At 41.7% G+C, this 20,180-nt stretch overlaps 1 protein-coding gene across 28 annotated transcripts in view; it reads left to right on the top strand.

Moving 5' to 3' along the window:
• C2CD5 (C2 calcium dependent domain containing 5) overlaps positions 1-20,180 on the top strand; it is a 136,791-nt gene that overhangs the window by 107,121 nt on the left and 9,490 nt on the right. For all 28 annotated transcript variants that reach the window (XM_037915715.2, XM_037915724.2, XM_043538794.1 and 25 more), the window contains 5 exons: positions 1,806-1,867; positions 2,516-2,614; positions 3,052-3,141; positions 4,623-4,710; positions 6,003-6,089. In XM_037915715.2, coding sequence (XP_037771643.2) covers positions 1,806-1,867; positions 2,516-2,614; positions 3,052-3,141; positions 4,623-4,710; positions 6,003-6,089 — 426 coding nt within the window. The remainder of the gene's footprint in view (positions 1-1,805; positions 1,868-2,515; positions 2,615-3,051; positions 3,142-4,622; positions 4,711-6,002; positions 6,090-20,180) is intronic.

Raw genomic sequence — 20,180 nt, 5'->3', positions numbered from 1 at the left:
GGCTCCTTTGCAAGCCTGTCCTGACCCCGCTCCCTGGCAGGAGCTCGGGGCCAGAGGGAAGGGTCCTGCGGGCCGGATGTGGTCCACGGGTTGTAGTTTGGCCCCCTCTGTACTACAACGTAGTGATCGTTTCTTCTTTGGAAAAAATTATTCCTACCTTTTGATTCTCAATTGTAAACAATCTTTTTGTTTGCTTGGGGTTTTTTGGGTTTTTTTTTCTGGTTTCAGTGTCTCTTTTCCAAAAACTTGTATTTTCGTTTTATTCTTTGAAGCAGCACTTAGTTGTTTTCCAAAATTCAGGTTGGTTTTCTTTTTTCTTCTTATCTCAATCTCAGTTAGTTCAAATTTTTTTTCTTCATGTGTATTAATATAGTTAATACAGAAATGAATATTTAAAATAGAATTCTTTAAGACCAATTTCCTTACTATAGGATCCAGCAACCAACAATACATTGTTCCTCATGGAACTTCAGTACTCAGGGCTGCAGCTCCATTATAAACTTCATTTTAATAGCAAACAGCTAGTTACAACATACTCACCTTTTAGCTTTCAAGAATATCCTTGTAGAAAAGAATGGCAGTTATTCTTCATAGATGTGAAATGTCATCTTCATGTTGTGACACATAGTCGTCTTTTATCATGCCTTCCAGCTTGCTTATATTCATGGTATCCATAGTATCCACTCATGTATGAACTTTGACATGCAGTTGCAGGACTTGTTCTAAATTTCTTTTAAGTACAGGTGAGTCGCATCATACGCGCATTTAACTTACACAAATTCAACTATAAGCACTCGGCAAAAAAAAAAACAAGATACTTGTAAATAGTGCGGGCGATTCCGCCCACCATTGCACTCCATGAGCGTATGCCCCGGAGTGAGCGTGTGATGGGAGACATGAATCTGCTGTTCCCTCAGTCGGTCTCAGTTCCCACATGCCTCTCATAGCGTGAGCATCTTTGCCGCACTGAGTGTGATTCTAGTGTTTAAAGAAAAGGAGTACTTGTGGCACCTTAGAGACTAACCAATTTATTTGAGCATGAGCTTTCGTGAGCTACAGCTCACTTCATCAGATGCATAAAGTGGAAAATACAGTGAGGAGATTTATGTACACACAGACCATGAAAAAATGCACATTGTAAGGAGAGTGATCACTTAAGATGAGCTATTACCAGCAGGAGAGTGGGGTGGGGGGGAGAAAAAACCTTTTGAAGTGATAATCAAGGTGGGCCATTTCCAGCACATTTCCAGGAGTTAACAAGAACGTCTGAGGAACAGTGGGGGGGGGGAATAAACAAGGGGAAATAGTTTTACTTAGTATAATGACTCAACCACTCCAAGTCTCTATTCAAGCCTAAGTTAATTGTACCCAATTTGCAAATTAATTCCAATTCAGCAGTCTCTCTTTGGAGTCTGTTTTCGAAGTTTTTTTGTTGAAGGATAGTCACTTTGAGATCAGAAATCAAGTGACCACAGACATTGTCTTGTTTTGTGAGGCATTTTTTGGCAAATGAAAAAAGATTAATATACAAATTACCGTAATGAAGCTTTATACTTTTAAGAATATTTATTTACTAATGCTTCACATTTTTGCTGCTGTGTAGGTTTTTAAACTTTGGTCTATATTATGAAATACCTTATTTTTAGAAAGCTGGTATATTCCTTTAGTACTGCTTGTATGTTTTTAAGTTTATGCACTGCAATATTTGAAAAAAGTACTGTGGAAAGTTAATTTAGCTTTTGCGAAACTCTGCACTACTTCATGCACAGCACATTATATAACTCTGTGAATATTTTCTTTAACAGGCTTTTACAGTTGTAACACAGAAATTATGCCTGGCATAAATAACTGGACTTCTGATATACAGGTAAAGTTGTTTTTAAAAACAAAAAGACCTTTTAAAACCAAACTTGTATACAAATATACTGTTGACATTGCAATAGATTTTTGAGAGTAGTTGTACTCTGAAAAATGACACCCCCTTACTCAACATATCCATTCCTGTTTGTTTAAACAGATATAACTGAGTTGTGACAAAAATAAGTTTTTATTGCTTTATACTCCTGTTGCATTGCAGAATCAGTTCAGCCAAGAAAGTGTGAGCTGTATTGTGCATAGTCAACAGAATAGCTTTTAGAAGATCAACTTAGTTATACCTGTGCAATTCCTTTCAAGGTAAAGGGGTTGCATGGGTGTAACTGTGGGTATGATTTGGCCCGCAGAACCTGGTTGGCTGTTGACGAGTGACATGGTAAGAACCTGAGCTGGCTTTCAAGCCCCCGATGAGGTTGAATACTTAAGCTTATGTTTAAAAAAAAAAAAAAGTTGTATTTTTGAGAGAGTCACCCTTTGTGTGATCCTAGACTTTCACTTCTGTTTCTTCCTCTTTCTCTATTAACCATGACTACTACTGCTGATTAATGTCTTTAATCGATTGCTTTGTTCCCACTATAGCAACATATAGATTTAAAATTGAGGAAGATTAAAACTATACACATTTATGTTTCTGCTTCAGATGTTCACCTCAGTAAGAGTATCCAGATTAAGTAACATTAACCTGACAAATCAAACACTTAACAAGAACTTTAATGATCTCTGTGAGAATCTGCTTAAGGTAAGAGTTCTAGTTTCCAGATGTATGCATTTATTTAATTCGAGGTAACATTGAATTTAGGTTACATTGCAAACAACATTTTTTAGGCTTACCTTTCAAAATTATAGACTTGTTTTAGGTTGCATCTGTAATTAGTTCCTGAGCAGCTCTACAAATATTTAAAATGCTGGCTATATGATGCTAATAGCTCCTGAGACACATCAAATCAGAATAAAATCTTTGACGCAGCATGTTATAAAAATAACAATATTAAGCTATTGCACAGAGCAGACAACATACCATAAACCTTTAAACCTCAAATGAAATCACTAATTGAGTCTTAAATAAGAGAAAATAATAGGGTAATTATTTTTACTGCAAAAAAGAAATCCAGAATAAACCAAATATAGAATTAACATTTTTTTAGAATAACACAAATAATGTATTGTATTCAACAGAGTCTATATTTTAAGCTACGATCTATGATTCCCTGCTGCCTTTGTCATGTAAATTTTACAGTGGCTCTTCCAGAGGATGAAGTAATTCAGGTAACTAATTTTCTTCATTTGTTGTTAATGCCACCATGTTTTCTGATTACATCAGATCTTGCAACATAAACTAGATTAGACTGAGTCACTAGTATGCTGAGGGAGCTTTAAGGAAGAACTGTGTGCCACAAGATGTGTTCATTCAACTGTTCATGCTCTCCCTCTGATTATATGAAACAGCACCACAGCATGTTATTGTGCTGATGGAATGCCATCTTTCCAATGAAATATGAAATGGAAGGTCCTGACTAGTTGCCTTTAAAGGTGCCCCATGGCACATACAATAAAAATATGGCTGCTTAATCCACCATCCTTTACAAATTCTAAATTTGGTAACTTTGTTTTGACTACCTAATTTTTTCTTGCAGTTTCAAGAGGATGCAGTTTATTTCTTCACTTACTTTTAATACATTGTGTGTTTTGTTGGCGTAAGCTATTAAGCAGCTCCTCTGTTTGCAACAAAAGTGTGGCTTCATTTCTGTGGCCAAGGGAAAAATTCCTTTATATTCCTTGCCTACCTCACAAAGTACCGTGAGGCTCAACTCATATTTATAAGATGCTTTTGCAATCCTCTGATGAAAGGCAAAGAATTGATGAAAATACAAAATCCTAATTATGTTTTGGTTTTGTTCACACACACTTTTTAAAAAAAAAAAACTTGGCTCAAATATTGTTAGGTGGCTCTTTTGACAACAGATCCTAGCCAATATCAGCTCTTAGACCATCTCTGCCATGGAAGGTTGTTTTATATAATATCTGCTGTGTTTCTTCATTCTAGCAATGACTGCCATTTTGTTAGCTTCTAATTACTACTGTCAAAGTCAGATTCAAGACTCACTGAATTTGTAAGACCACTCTGTTTATTAGCAAAGCGCTTTGCCAATGCACCCAGATATATGTGAGCCTCCTGCAAAAAGCTCAAGCCAACCCATTTATACAAACAAGCCAAAGCCAATCCAACATAGGAGACAAAAGGAAGCAGAAACTGACAAATATACATACATATCTTATTTGCATACTAACGTTTACCGATCTCCTAGCTCAGTAGGAGCTCTAAGTTAATTAGTTTGAGGACCCATTGTCTCACACTCCTTAATGTTTCTCTTCATGACAACTATATTTCAACAAATCTTTCAAGCATCATTTCTTTAATGAATTATAATTTCAATATAATTCATTCTACTTTCACACTACAATTAAGGGTCTCAAACGTTATTTATATAGAACATTGCCATTAATGGGTTATGGTATTTCATAGGTATCTCTTGTCACAAAACAGTACCTTGAATATAGTTAACAAAAATGTAAGTGCTGCTAAAAAACAAACAGCTTATTTCTACTCCTAATAACATGCATGATGTAAATTTTCCCCATAGCAGAATGTTAATTTTGGCAAAGCTTTTGGAAGAGTGTACAAGAGAGATTTTATAGTAACAATATGTATCAGTAACAATAACAGTAACAATATCTTTTGATTGCAGGTCACAGTCACAGCAGTTGCAATAACGTTTGACAAAAATCAAGCTTTACAAACCAGTAAAGTCCCTGCAGAAAAAACATTGCAAAGGGGTAAGAATTTTGAGGGAGGTGAAATGATCAATTCTTGATAATCGTTTGTATAGGAAAGATGTTTAATGTGTAGTGGATGATATCATTTTAGTTTATCAATTCAACCACACACTTCTTCACTGGAGAACTCTCTCTAGTCAACAGACCTGAAACTATATGAAAGAAATTCTTAGCCTTATTCCATGCTCCAGTTTTTTAAACAAACTTTTTAATGGATTCTAAAGAATGAGTGGTCTACTCATGCATTTTCCTGCTGCCACTGTGCTTTGGAAAAAAGACGTAGTTATCATAGAATACTTGTCCTTATTCTTATAAATTGCAGAATCTTTTCATAAGATTTTAGGAAATTCATTATTCACAATACTTAGAAAACTAGGCTAACTGACTTTTTGGAACTCAGTGAAGTGTAAGACATTCTGAAGGGAGTGGAGAAGATTTATGCAATTTATGTATGAGCTTGCTAAAAGAGCACCCATGCTAAACTGAGGAAGAATGCATGTTCTAAAGAAATTTAGGTAGACTTTATTTAAACTATTAATGATGGAGGTTGATAATGGGCTACAGAGCCTGAACCTCGAGTTCACTGGTTTAAATCTAGATCAGTTCAACAGTAACTGAAAATAGTTACCTTTTTATGGCTGTTCAATAACCAATGTGAATTAAACTGATAATTTCAGTCTGGTTCCTGGCACTGAAGTGTTGAGTTCAGGTCACAATTGATATCCTCTCTGCAAAAATGGACTGAGCTTGGAGGTTTGAATTCTTTTCTCACCTCTTGAAATGGCCTTTCGAAGCTGAGTTTGCAAGCGTTCAAGTCATTAACTGGCCGGTTGAGGGGGCTTTCTTCTGTCTCTATGTTATTTATCTTGTGTGGATAGTGAACTTAAGCGTCCAGGCCTATCCAGCTTCTTTCACTAGCACTAAATAGATAGAACCACCAGGTATCAATAGGAATTTTGTGTTAGATAAAATATAAGAAAAACCTACTATTGGATACAGTTAACTCAGTTAAGGCAGACCTAAAGCAGTTGGGTGGTTTTCCTAAAATATTCCTATTTAAGTCAAGCCCTATTGAGTGGAATTCAGATTCTGTCCAAGTAGTTTTGCAGCTGTATTTATTAGCAAACGTCTAATTGCTTATCTGCACTCAAAAGTCCATCACTATGTATTTATGTTGAATAAATGTGTTCTAGTCAGTCCTTACTAAATTAAAACTTACTTATATTGGCAAGATTTGGGGTTTTTGGTTAAATATCTGTTTAATGTATGTGTGTATTTCTTCTTTGTTGAAGCCTCTACAGATAATGAAGAGCAGCTACAATTTCCATTGGAACTTTGCTCTGATCCTCTTGTTTCTCAACCATTCTCACCAGCTAAAGGTTGGTTAAATGAAAAGAAAAAAATAATCCTGTACGGTGTTCCACTCACTCACTCCCTCATTGCTGGTGGTTTGTATTCTTTTGAAAGCAGCTATGTACCATGCTTTGACATTCTGTGCTACCTCAGATATAATGAAATGCTTTGCCCTTCAGTCAGATTTCTCAAGCATTAGATAAGAAGGATTGGTAAGCACACTTCTCTCCTCTTCCTTTGTCCTCTCACTTGTTACTTAACAAGAATTTTCCATCTTCTGCTCCATTTATTGTATTTAAATCATCATAAGTGGAGTCTTTGTCCCTATGCAGCATTTAGTTTATTGGACTTCTGTAGCCCTGTCCTGTGCTGCCTTGTTTCTTGAAGTAGCACATGTAAAATGACTGCCCACAATACCAGACTCAGAAATTCAAATAGTGTTAATAAAATGTATCTCTCAGTTTATTCTTGGCAAAGAATGTTTTATCTTGTGAACTTTGACTGTTGGGCTGAGAAAAATGGATTACGATTTTCCTTGAACAATTTTTTAACTGAAGGGTGTTCGTTACTTAAGAGGGAGCAAGTGAAAGGAAACTAAGGCTATGTCTACATTACGAAATTAGGTCGAATTTATAGAAGCCGGTTTTTAGAAATCGTTTTTATATAGTCGATTGTGTGTGTCCCCACACAAAATGCTCTAAGTGCATTAACTCGGCAGAGTGCTTCCACAGTACCGAGGCTAGCGTCAACTTCCGGAGTGTTGCACTGTGGGTAGCTATCCCACAGTTCCCGCAGTCTCCGCTGCCCATTGGAATTCTGGGTTGAGATCCCAATGCCTGATGGGGCAAAAAACATTGTCGCGGATGGTTCTGGGCACATGTCATCAGGCCCTACTTCCCTCCCTCCCTCTGTGAAAGCAACGGCAGACAATCGTTTCGCGCCTTTTTTCCTGAGTTACCTGTGCAGACGCCATACCACGGCAAGCATGGAGCCCGCTCAGCTCACTGTCACCGTATGTCTCCTGGGTGCTGGCAGACGCGGTACTGCATTGCTACACAGCAGCAGCAACCCATTGCCTTGTGGCAGCAGACAGTACAATAGGACTGGTAGCCATCATCATCATGTCCGAGGTGCTCCTGGCCGCTTCGGTCAGGAGCGCCTGGGCAGACATGGGTGCAGGGACTAAATTAGGAGTGACTCGACCAGGTCATTCTCTTTAGTCCTGCAGGCAGTCCTATTGTACCATCTTATGGTGAGCAAGCAGGAAATATGGATGGCTAGCAGTCCTATTGTACCATCTTTTGCCGGGCAGGCAGGAGATGAGGATGGCTACCAGTCCTATTGTACCATCTTCTGCCGAGCAGCCAAGAGATGTGGATGACTTGCAGTCCTTCTGCACCGTCTGCTGCCAGCCAAAGATGTAAAAGATAGATGGAGTGGATCAAAACAAGAAATAGGCCAGATTTGTTTTGTATTCATTTGCTCCCCCCTCCCTCCCTCCGTGAAGTCCTGCCTGAAATACGAGAGGGAGGGATAGCTTAGTGGGTTGAGCATTGGCCTGCTAAACCCAGGGTTTTGAGTTCAATCCTTGAGGGGGCCATTCTGTGTGACAATTGTTTTTGTTTCTCCTTGATGTAAAGCCACCCCCTTTGTTGATTTTAATTCCCTGTAAGCCAACCCTGTAAGCCATGTCGTCAGTCGCCCCTCCCTCCATCAGAGCAACAGCAGACAATCGTTCCGCGCCTTTTTTCTGTGCAGACGCCACACCACGGCAAGCATGGAGTCCGCTCAGATCACTTTGGCAGTTAGGAGCACATTAAACACCACACGCATTATCCAGCAGTATATGCAGCAACAGAACCTGGCAAAGCGAAACCGGGCGAGTAGGCGACGTCAGCGTGGTGACGAGAGTGATGGGGACATGGACACAGACTTCCCTCAAAGCATGGGCCCTGGCAGTGCAGGCATCATGGTGCTAATGGGGCAGGTGCATGCCGTGGAATGCCGATTCTGGGCCCGGGAACCAAGCACAGACTGGTGGGACCGCATAGTGTTGCAGGTCTGGGACGATTCCCAGTGGCTGCGAAACTTTCGCATGCGTAAGGGCACTATCATGGAACTTTGTGTCTTGCTTTCCCCTGCCCTGAAGCGCATGAATACCAAGATGAGAGCAGCCCTCAGAGTTGAGAAGCGAGTGGCAATAGCCCTATGGAAGCTTGCAACGCCAGACAGCTACCGGTCAGTCAGGAATCAATTTGGAGTGGGCAAATCTACTGTGGGGGCTGCTGTGATGCAAGTAGCCCACGCAATCAAAGATCTGCTGATATCAAGGGTAGTGACCCTGGGAAATGTGCAGGTCATAGTGGATGGCTTTGCTGCAATGGGATTCTCTAACTGTGGTGGGGCCATAGACGGAACCCATATCCTTATCTTGGCACCGGAGCACCAAACCGGCGAGTATGTAAACCGCAAGGGGTACTTTTCAATGGTGCTGCCAGCACTGGTGGATCACAAGGGACGTTTCACCAACATCAACATGGGATGCCCAGGAAAGGTACATGACGCTCGCATCTTCAGGAACTCTGGTCTGTTTCAAAAGCTGCAGGAAGGGACTTTATTCCCAGACCAGAAAATAACCGTTGGGGATGTTGAAATGCCTATAGTTATCCTTGTGGACCCAGCCTACCCCTTAATGCCATGGCTCATGAAGCCGTACACAGGCAGCCTGGACAGTAGTCAAGAGCTGTTCAACTACAGACTGAGCAAGTGCAGAATGGTGGTAGAATGTGCATTTGGACGTTTAAAGGCGCGCTGGCGCAGTTTACTGACTCGCTTAGATCTCAGCGAAACCAATATTCCCACTGTTATTACTGCTTGCTGTGCGCTCCACAATATCTGTAAGAGTAAGGGGGAGACGTTTATGGCGGGGTGGGAGGTTGAGGCAAATTGCCTGGCTGCTGGTTACGCGCAGCCAGACACCAGGGCGGTTAGAAGAGCACAGGAGGGTGCGGTGCGCATCAGAGAAGCTTTGAAGACCAGTTTCATGACTGGCCAGGCTACGGTGTGAAAGTTCTGTTTGTTTCTCCTTGATGAAATCCCCCGCCCCTTGATTCACTCTACTTCCCTGTAAGCTAAGCACCCGCCCCTCCTCCCTTCAATCAGCACTTGCAGAGGCAATAAAGTCATTGTTGCTTCACATTCATGCATTCTTTATTAATTCATCACACAAATAGGGGGATAACTGCCAAGGTAGCCTGGGAGGGGGGGTGGAGGAGAGAAGCACCGGGAGGGGGATAACTGCCAAGGTAGCCTGGGAGGGGTGGTGGAGGAGGGAAGGACAAGGAGACACAGCACTTTAAAAGTTTAAAACTTTAAAACTTATTGAATGCCAGCCTTTTGTTGCTTGGGCAGTCCTCTGGGGTGGAGTGGCTGGGTGGCCGGAGGCCCCCCCACCGCATTCTTGGGCGTTTGGGTGAGGAGGCTATGGAACTTGGGGAGGAAGGTGGTTTGTTACACAAGGGCTGTAGCGGCGGTCTGTGCTCCTGCTGCCTTTCCTGCAGCTCAACCATATGCTGGAGCATATTAGTTTGATCCACCAGCACCCTCAGCATTGAATCCTGCCTCCTCTCATCACGCTGCCGCCACCTTTCAGCTTCAGCCCTTTCTTCAGCCTGCCACTTACTCTCCTCAGCCCACCTCTCCTCCCGGTCATTTTGTGCTTTCCTGCACTCTGACATTGTCTGCCTCCGCGCATTCGTCTGTGCTCTGTCAGTGTGGGAGGACAGCATGAGCTCAGAGAACATTTCATCACGAGTGCGGTTTTTTCGCCTTCTGATCTTCACTAGCCTCTGGGAAGGAGAAGATCCTGTGATCATTGAAACACATGCAGCTGTTGGAGAAAAAAAAAAGGGACAGTGGTATTTAAAAAGACACATTTTATGGAACAATGGGTACACTCTTTGACGGTAAACCTTGCTGTTAACATTACATACACAGTACATGTGCTTTCGTTATAAGGTCGCATATTGCCTCCACCCACCATGTGGCTAGCCCCTCACCCCTTCCTCTGGCTAACAACGGGGAACATTTCTGTTTAGCCACAGGCAAACAGCCCAGCAGGAACGGGCACCTCTGAATGTCCCCTTAAGAAAAGCACCCTATTTCAACCAGGTGACCATGAATGATATCACTCTCCTGAGGATAACACAGAGAGATAAAGAACGGATGTTGTTTGAATGCCAGCAAACATACACTGCAATGCTTTGTTCTACAATGATTCCCGAGTACGTGCTACTGGCCTGGTGTGGTAAAGTGTCCTACCATGGTGGACGGAATAAGGCTGCCCTCCCCAGAAACCTTTTACAAAGGCTTTGGGAGTACATCCAGGAGAGCCGCAAATGCCAGGGCAAATTAATCCTTAAACATGCTTGCTTTTAAACCATGTATAGTATTTTAAAAGGTACGCTCACCAGAGATCCCTTCTTCGCCTGGCGGGTCCGGGAGGCAGCCTTGGGTGGGTTTGGGGGGTACTGGCTCCAGGTCCAGGGTGAGAAACAGTTCCTGGCTGTCAGGAAAACCGGTTTCTCTGCTTGCTTGCTGTGAGCTATCTACAGCTTCATCATCGTCATCTTCCTTGTCCCCAAAACCTGCTTCTGTGTTGCCTCCATCTCCATTGAAGGAGTCAAACAACACGGCTGGGGTAGTGGTGGCTGAACCCCCTAAAATGGCATGCAGCTCATCATAGAAGCGGCATGTTTGAGGCTGTGACCCGGAGCAGCCGTTTGCTTCTCTGGTTTTCTGGTAGGCTTGCCTCTGCTCCTTAAGTTTCACGCGGCACTGCTTCGGGTCCCTGTTATGGCCTCTGTCCTTCATGCCCTGGGAGATTTTGACAAATGTTTTGGCATTTTGAAAACTGGAACGGAGTTCTGATAGCACGGATTCCTCTCCCCATACAGCGATCTGATCCCGTACCTCCCGTTCGGTCCATGCTGGAGCTCTTTTGCTATTCTGAGACTCCATCATGGTCACCTCTGCTGATGAGCTCTGACCAGCGTGGCAAGCTGCAGGTGACCATGCAAACAGGAAATTGAAATTCAAAAGTTTGTGGGCCTTTTCCTGTCTACCTGGCCAGTGCATCTGAGTTGAGAGTGCTGTCCAGAGCGGTCACAATGGAGCACTCTGGGATAGCTCCTGGAGGCCAATACCGTCTAATTGCGTCCACAGTACCCCAAATTCGACCCGGCAAGGCCGATTTCAGTGCTAATCCCCTTGTCGGGGGTGGAGTAAGGAAATCGATTTTAAGAGCCCTTTAAGTCAAAAAAAGGGCTTCATCATGTGGACGGGTGCAGGGTTAAATTGATTTAACGCCGCTAAATTCGACCTCAACTCCTAGTGTAGACCAGGGCTTAAGGTTCCCTGACAAATGGCTATTATATTGCTGTTTAGTGGTGCTTTCCATTGTTAAACAGCTATTGCATTCTACCTCAAAGGTAGCTGCATTTCAACAATGGATGAAGTGTTTCCTGTATAAGTGTATTAAAGGGTCAGATTTGTCAGCTCCTGTAAATCAGTTCCATTTACTTCAGTATGTATAGTAGCTGAGATTCTGGCCCAAATTGTTTTGGAATGAAATAAGTTTAATAAACGAAGGAGATCACTGTTTATTATGAACATTTCATTTTGGATGGTTAGAGAGCTCCCTCTTCTACCTGTTGTATAATGTCGCATATGCTATAAAAGAAGAAGTTTCACCATTGTTCAGATTTTTCCAGAGGTCAATACAGTCAGTTTGGAACAGTATCCTCTTCTGGTGGGTTTTTGTTTTTTTTTGTTTTGTTCTTTTCTGCTATGATCAGTTTAACTTTTTTATTACTGCCTGTAAAAAGAAAGGTTGGAAAAACTGGGCATGTTTAGTCTAGAGAAGATAAAAGGTAGGAAGGAGACATCAGTCTTCGAGTATGTGAAAGATTGATATAAAGAGGATGTTGATCACTTGTTCTCCATGTCCATCAAGGTTAGGAAAAAAAGTAATTGGCTAAGTTTACAGTAAGAGAAATTCAGGTTAGATAGAAAATTTTTCTTTATAACTATAAGAAAAATGTACTCATAGAATATTAGGGTTGGAAGGGACGTCAGGAGGTCATTTAGTTCAACCCCCTGCTCAAAGCAGGACCAGTCCCCAACTAAATCATCCCAGCCAGGGCTTTGTCAAGCCTGACCTTAAAAACCTCAAAAGAAGGAGATTCCACCACCTCTCTAGGTAACGCATTCCAGTGCTTCGCCACCTTCCTAGTGAAAAAGTTTTTCCTTATATCCAACCTAAACCTCCCCCACTGCAACTTGAGACCATTACTCCTCATTCTGTCATCTGCTACTACTGAGAACAGTCTAGATTTATCCTCTTTGGAAACCCCTTTCAGGTAGTTGAAAGCAGCTATCAAATCCCGCCTCATTCGTCTCTTCTGCAGACTAAATAATCCCAGTTCCCTCAGCCTTTCCTTATAAGTCATGTGCTCCAGCGCTCATATCATTTTTGTTGCCTTCCGCTGGACTCTTTCCAATTTTTCCACATCCTTCTTGTAGCGTGGGGCCCCAAACTGGACACGCTACTCCAGATGAGGCCTCACCAATGTCGAATAGAGGGGAATGATCACGTCCCTCGATCTGCTGGCAATACCCCTACTTATACAGCCCAAAATGCCGTTAGCCTTCTTGGCAACAAGGGCACACTGTTGACTTATATCCAGCTTCTCGTCCACCGTAACCCATAGGTCCTTTTCTGCAGAACTGCTGCCTAGCCACTCGGTCCCTAGTCTGTAGCAGTGCATGGGATTCTTCTGTCCTAAGTGCAGGACTCTACACTTGTCCTTGTTGAACCTCATCAGATTTCTTTTGGCCCAATCCTCTAATTTGTCTAGGTCCCTCTGTATCCTGTCCCTACCCTCCAGTATATCTACCACTCCTCCCAGTTTAGTGTCATCGGGAAACTTGCTGAGGGTGCAATCCACGCCATCCACCAGATCATTAATGAAGATATTGAACAAAACCAGCCACAGCACCGACCTTTGGGGCACTCCACTTGATACTGGCTGCCAACTAGACATGGAGCCATTGATCACTACCCGTTGAGTCCGATGATCTAGCCAGGTTTCTATCCACCTTATAGTCCATTCATCCAGCCCATACTTCTTTAACTTGCTGGCAAAAATACTGTGGGAGACCATATCAAAAGCTTTGCTAAAGTCAAGGAATAACACGTCCACTGCTTTCCCCTCATCCACAGAGCCAGTTATCTCATCATAGAAGGCAATTAGGCTAGTCAGGTTTGACTTGCCTTGGTGAATCCATGCTGACTGTTCCTGATCACTTTCCTCTCCTCTAAGTGCTTCAAAATTGATTTCTTGAGAGCCTGCTCCATGATTTTTCCAGGCACACACCTTTGGAGTGTCCCCCCCCCCCCCCGCCCCTGGTGGCTCAGTGTAGAACCACAGTTGTCACTGCCTCAGTTCCCCTTAGCATGCTTTCTGTAAATGCAGTGAGACTTATATGTATATTGAATGGTGCTCTTTCAGAGGTCTAGTTTATCTAATCGAAAGGTGGAACATGTTTCTGCAAATAAGCCTCCACCTCAGCATCTTAGCTGAGGGTAGGGGGGCAGAGGGTGATGGGGGAAAGGGCAGAGTTAGCCTTAGTCAGTCAACCCAATTTAAGTCCATCTGTGTCCTCCATCCAGGCTCTTGCAAGTGGGGCCCTTTTGACCCAGGGCCTCTTGTTATCAGCTGAGGAATGGTTCTTCATCTGGGTTCAGGGTACCCAGAGAGTTTAAACCCCAGAAACCCTTCTCTGGAGCAGCATATAATTCCTTTGTGATCTGGAGTTCTTACTGTTACTTGTTGAGGTCCTCCCACTGGGACCAGGTTTTGCTAGGGCTTGGCATTCACAGGTCTTCCTTTTCCTTTCCTGCAAGTAGCACTCTTCCCTGGTTTCCTTTCCTAGTGAGGCTCCATCACCCTGGGAAGCCCTCTGCTTAGAAGCATTTCTCTGAGCTCTAACTTCCTTTCTGAGCCATCATAACTCTTCATAAGGCCATGTTCTTTAACTAGTTAATTGTCACCCAGCTAGTTAAAGAATTATCTCTTCCCCAGGTGGATCTGTGTTTGCTCATTCTCCTTATTGGAGTCCACAGTTAAGATGGGTGCCTGACCACACCCGTCCCTTAACGGCCAGCCCCCATGATAGATAGATAAGCATTGGAACAGGTTATCTGGAGAAGTTGAGGAATTCCTGTCATTAGACGTTTTTAAGAACAGGCTAGACACATAGCTATCAGGGATGGTCTTGATATACTAAACCCTGCCTCAGTGTAGGGGGGTGGAGTAAATGACCTCTTGAGATCCCTTTCTCCCTTACATTTCTGTGACTCTGTGAACAATCTGGTATACATATACAAATTCTGTGCAAAACAGAGATGCTTCCCTTTATTTTAAGCTCCAGATGGATATTTCAGAGTTATCTTCTGTTGTTTTACTAAGGCACTGGGTATTATTTAGTCTTCCGAGTATTCTGGTGTCCATCAGTCAGTGTCCTAGATCTCTCATGCCTTTCAGAGTCAATGTTTTAACAGTTTAGCCAGTTATACAGGAAGAACGGTTGAAAACCCAGGCATAACCATTTCGACCTCTGTTTTTTTCCCCTTCAACCCTCTTTCCCCAACTGTAATCACAATGAAGGGAGAGGTGAAACATTCCTCATTTGTGGCAGCAGGAGACCATTCTCCAAAGATTACATTCAGTTTTTTGGTAACTGGCTCTCTTAATTCTCCATTAAATTAAGCGTGATGGCATCCCTGATGTGGCACTTCCTTGGTTTCCATTATTTTATTACACAAACTAGCCTTCTTTCAATATGGATTTCAATGTTAACTCACTATAGTATTTGTGAGTCTTCAGTATCTTTTCACTCTATTAATACTAGAACACTTTATTTGCATACTAGCCACTGACCAGTAGAGGGTAGTCTATTCATATGTAAGCAAATAACCTTTTTCAGTGTTCTTCACATTTTGTCATATTGTACAGTACACTATTCTGGAATCTTTTAACTAGACAGTTATTTAATCTCTTTTGATTGTTTACATATAGGCACTAGGGTCTCAATGTAATTATATAATTATCTCAAAAGTAAATTATCTACTCTGATGATAATCCCCCATATTTTACTTACTATTCTGTAAAATTATCATTAGCTTTAATATACTGGCACAGAATCTTTTGGTATATTAACCACTAATGAAAAAATAGTGTTTTTATCATCCTTGCAACAGAAGTCTACAAAGACTCATATTCATATAATAGCCTGCAGACTTTTATATATTATCTCATTTTAAAGCTTTCATAATACACTTTATGGCTTCAGTAGGTTGTTACTACTACTACCAGCACCACCACAGCATATTAAAGGGGCACACAGTCAACTTGAACGTCACATTTCTGTCTGCACACTTTTGTCTACTATTGGTAAAGTAAAATCCAAGATTAGTATAACTGAAAAGTTAATGCAAAGAAAATGTTTCTCTCTTTTTCACTTTTAAATTGTACATTTGGTGACATTTTTTGTATAGCTGATTTCATTGTTTTGTTGGTCAGTTGTTCGTCCTATCTCACATACTAGTTTGATGGCAGTACTCTCTTGCAGCTCTGTGGCAGGGAGACATGCTCTTTCCTAGGCCTTTTAAGAGGATGTTTACCTGCAACAGCAGCAGAGTTTGGGTCCAGAAGAGTGAGTGAGGCCTTTTCCCAGAGACCTGTCACATTATTCTGTGGTTAATAACAATCTGTGGACAGTGGGAGTCCCTGGACCCTAGCAGAGTTTGGGCACCCTGTTCTTCCTTCCCTATAATCCTGAATGTGGCTGGTAGCAATGGGAGCATGGAAGTGGAGCAGCTGAGCCTCTTTCTTCCCTGCACCACGTTAGGGAGCAACAGCAGCCAAGGAAGGGGTTATGAAGCCCTCTTCTCTACTCGGATCTTTGGAGACTAAAGGAAGAAGAGGTCCTTGACTTATTGGGTCTCCAGTACAGGTCCTGGAGTAGTTTAGAAGTTGGGAGGTCGTACTTTGATGCTGTTGCTGAAGATGCTGGCCAACAGACAGGTATGTGAATGGAAGGGCAAGAGGGGGCTCTTGGTCGCACCCACTCTCCCTTGCTGTAAAGACTCTTCAGAACGTCAGCAGGGAAATAGGAGCATCTTTATACAACTTTAAAAATAGATTTAAAATACATATGTTCTAGTATTTAAAGGGTGATATTTCAGAAATGTGAATTTCTTAAAATTAGAGAATTTTAAAAAAATGTCAAGTTGAGTGTCCTGTTAAGGTACAGCAGATGTTTTAAAACCAGCACAATTTATATAAGTATATAACAGTATATTAGTATGAATTCAAGTTACTTTACTGTTATTGTTCTTATACTTGAAAGAGCGAAAAGAAGCTATGATCAATGTAAATAAAAAAATAATCCACAGACCTAGTAGTCCCAGAAATTGTATTATTTATAATTTGATTTATTTAAGATTGACTTTCTGTACTAGCTCCAGATTGGTTCTGATAAGACTTTCCTACATTATGAAAATTACCCATTGCTGACAATGGGCGTCAGTAACAAGTGCAGCTAAATCAAAGTTGGAGCACAGTTTAACTGCAAGCGTAGGCAAGGACAGATTGTGTTTAAGTCCTTTTCAGAAGGAAACATGATGTGTCCAGGTCTAGACTTGTAACTAAATTCTGTTCCAGTGCGAGTTAAGCTGCACCACTGCTAACAACTCTAGCAAGCAGTGAGTAATTTTTTTGTAGACAAGGCTGTCATGGCTCCATGTGATGCTGTGCTAGCTATTTCCTTTAGCCATTCTGAGTAGCCAGAAACCAGTGATAATCCATTTAGCTATGATCAGATTTTAAAAGTGCTATCTGTTACAACTATGACTGGTTTTTAACAGACTGGAAATGCAGGTTTTCATAGGAGAGACCTGGATGACTTTTGTAAAACTGTGGCGAGATTGTCAGATGAAAGTACAACAGATTTGATAACTACACCTTGATCGTGCAAGGACAACATAGGTGGACTTGAACTCTCCACACATGCTGACAAGAGTCTGCCCACATGGTTTTCCTTGCAAGATCTGGGCCTTAGCCTCTGCAGCATTTACTGTTTACTTAATCCAGGGCCTTTCACCAATCTTAATCGTAGCCATGTTACCAACCCTCTCGATTTAATCATGAATCTCATGGGTTTTACTTAAAGCCCAGTTCCTGGAATCCTGTGATTACATGAGAATCTCTGGTTTTATTTTTAAAAAAATAAGTTCCTAGACCTCATGATTGTGGAGAAAAGTTTGGAATTGTGACCTGAGTGCACCCTGAAAGCTTAGGAAGCAAAGAAAAAGAGTCCCAAATTCATTATTTTTTAAGTACAGAGTCGCACACTCTGTTGCTTATGGTAGGCTGAGCTGTACGCCCAATGAGAGAGACCCGCATATTGAGCTGTGGCCCTGATTTTCCTCTCATATCAATGGGAATCAGCCTTACAGACAAGACCGATAGACAGACCGACAGACAGACAAATGCCATCAAATTGAGTGTAGGGCCTTGCTTCACTCTGCCAAAAAAAAACTCATGGATTTTTAAACTATTATGGCTTTTTGGCTCCTAGTTCATGATATTTGAACTTTGGGAGCTGGGCAATACTAACAGTTCAGACTTTTACTAAGTAAATGATAGATATAAGGAGGAGGGAAAGGCTGTACCTTGTTTCCAGGATCTCATCTGAGAGTTACAGTTTCTTGTAAAAATCAGCAAAAAGTGGGTGGCTGAATTCAGTATAGTCTCTCAAGTTGAGCCATTTGTAGATGAGTTCAGCTAAGCAAGCCTTTCTTGTAAAATGTTTTATGAAGTCTTCTATAATTTGAGCAGAACACTTCTTGTGCTCTCAAATGAATGTAGAAGAAAGAGTGAGACAGATACATGATATCTGTTCAGAAGGTATTGGATTTCTGCCATTTTCCCATTAAGTACTAGCTCTTTAATGCTTGACCCCAGAGTCAGGTAGGATTGAGTTAAATATATTTGTGTTCTATTGATAGTGTCTTATTATTCCTCAAGGCTGAGCAGGAAATTCCCTAGGCTAGAAACAAGTACAGTAACTCCTCACTTAACGTTGTAGTTATGTTCCTGAAAAAAGCGACTTTAAGCAAAATGATGTTAAGCAAATTCAGTTTCCCCATAAGAATTAATGTAAAGGGGGGGGGGGGTCCAGTGAAATTTTTTTCACCAGACAAAAGACTATATTATATATATGTACACATGGTATAAGTTTTAAACAAACAATTTAATACTGTACACAGCAGTGATGATTGTGAAGCTTGGTTGAGATGGTGGAGTCAGAAGGTGGGATATTTTCCAGGCAACGCCTTACTGCTAAATGATGTACTAGCACTCAGCTGAGCCCTCAAGGGTTAACATGTTGTTAATGTAGCCTCACACTCTACAAGGCAGCACGAATGGAGGGAGGGGAGATAGCATGGCAGACAGACACACACTGTGTGTGTGTGTGTGTGTGTGTGAGAGAGAGAGAGAGACACACACACACACGCATTGCCCCTTTAAGTACACTGACCCAGATCAGGAAGTTGAGACAGCAGGCTCTGTCCTGAGCCCTGTTGTGTGTCGTCCCCCCTCAGCCCCCCTCCCCCCCCCCCCCGGCTCTATGGAAATGGGGTAAGGGGGGAGCGGGACACCCTGATATTAGCCACCTTCCCCACACACACACACAGCGAGCAGGAGGCTCCCCGGAACAGCTCCGAGGCAGAGGACAGGAGCAGCACATGGCAGTGGCGAGAGGGACAGCTGAACTGCTGGCAGGTTCGCACAGGGAACTTAGAGGAACGGGGAGCTGATGGGGGGCTGCTGGTCCACCCTGGTTCCAAGCCCCCACCAGCTAGCTGCAACGGGCTGCTCTTTCTGCAAGCAGTGGACAAAGCAGGCGGCTGCCAAACAACGTTATGAGGGAGCATTGTGCAACTTTAAACGAGCAAGTTCCCTAATTGATCAGCAACGAAACAACATTAACTGGGACAACTTTAAGTGAGGAGTTACTGTACTGTATAATTAAGCCCCTTCATTTTCAGTTTAAACCAATTTTTATCGAAAAAAAACTCAGGTTTTATAATAAGTATTCATTTTTTTCTGATTTTCACCCTACTTTTATATCATTCAAATATATAAAAAATAACTTGTTTTGTTTGGAAAATACAATACATTGCATGAGATATATGTGTTACGATAATACATTAGTTTGTGGGTATATGCAAAGCTGCCTATTGAAGCAAGGCTAAGTATTAGTCTAGAAGACACAATAAACAAACTCTGAAGTGCATACGCATCTGAACATACTGATGAATCTCACACTCACCATGTACACATGTCAAGCTGCTAGCAGATAACGGTTTAAAGATCCAAAACACTAAAATGGGAAGAAAACAAAAATCGGTATCAGAATACATTTCAGAACACAAGGAAGTATTTGAAAGTTTAAAAACAAACAAACAAAAAAAAAACAGGAGAAAAGGATGAAGTTGAGTGTATGCGCTGCAAATGGTGTGACCCAATTATGAAATGTAAATATTTATAGGCTAACAGTTCTAAGTCTATAACAGTAAACTGTATATTCAAGTGAAAAGTTTATTTGGGAATTACAGATATATTATATTCTTAAACTCAGAGGTGGCATTGTGTTTTGAGTTCTGTTTTAGTTTGGCAGCAAACCACATTGAACTCCCTCCTGAATACTTTTTCCCTGTCCTTCCATCCACCAAAATAAACCCCGGCATTTACCCATAGAAAGTATTAATAGTTTTTTGCATCGATTTTTACCTGTGTTGTTGTAGTAATAAACACCGATAAATTCCTGTGAAAAATTAAATACAATAAAAACTGAAAACGAAGGGCTCTGTGTATAACAGCTTGTTATATAGTGTACTACTGAAAACATGGTCTGATCTCAGAGGTGAAAGAGGCCATGTATCATAAGAAGGAAAAAAAGAGAAACAAAGAGCAGACATGACTATA

The sequence above is a fragment of the Chelonia mydas genome, chromosome 1 (genome assembly GCF_015237465.2).
Source record: "Chelonia mydas isolate rCheMyd1 chromosome 1, rCheMyd1.pri.v2, whole genome shotgun sequence".
Lineage (NCBI taxonomy): Eukaryota > Metazoa > Chordata > Testudines > Cheloniidae > Chelonia > Chelonia mydas.
The sequence above is the reverse complement of the archived record's forward strand: the minus strand, read 5'-3'. Positions and strand labels throughout refer to the sequence as shown.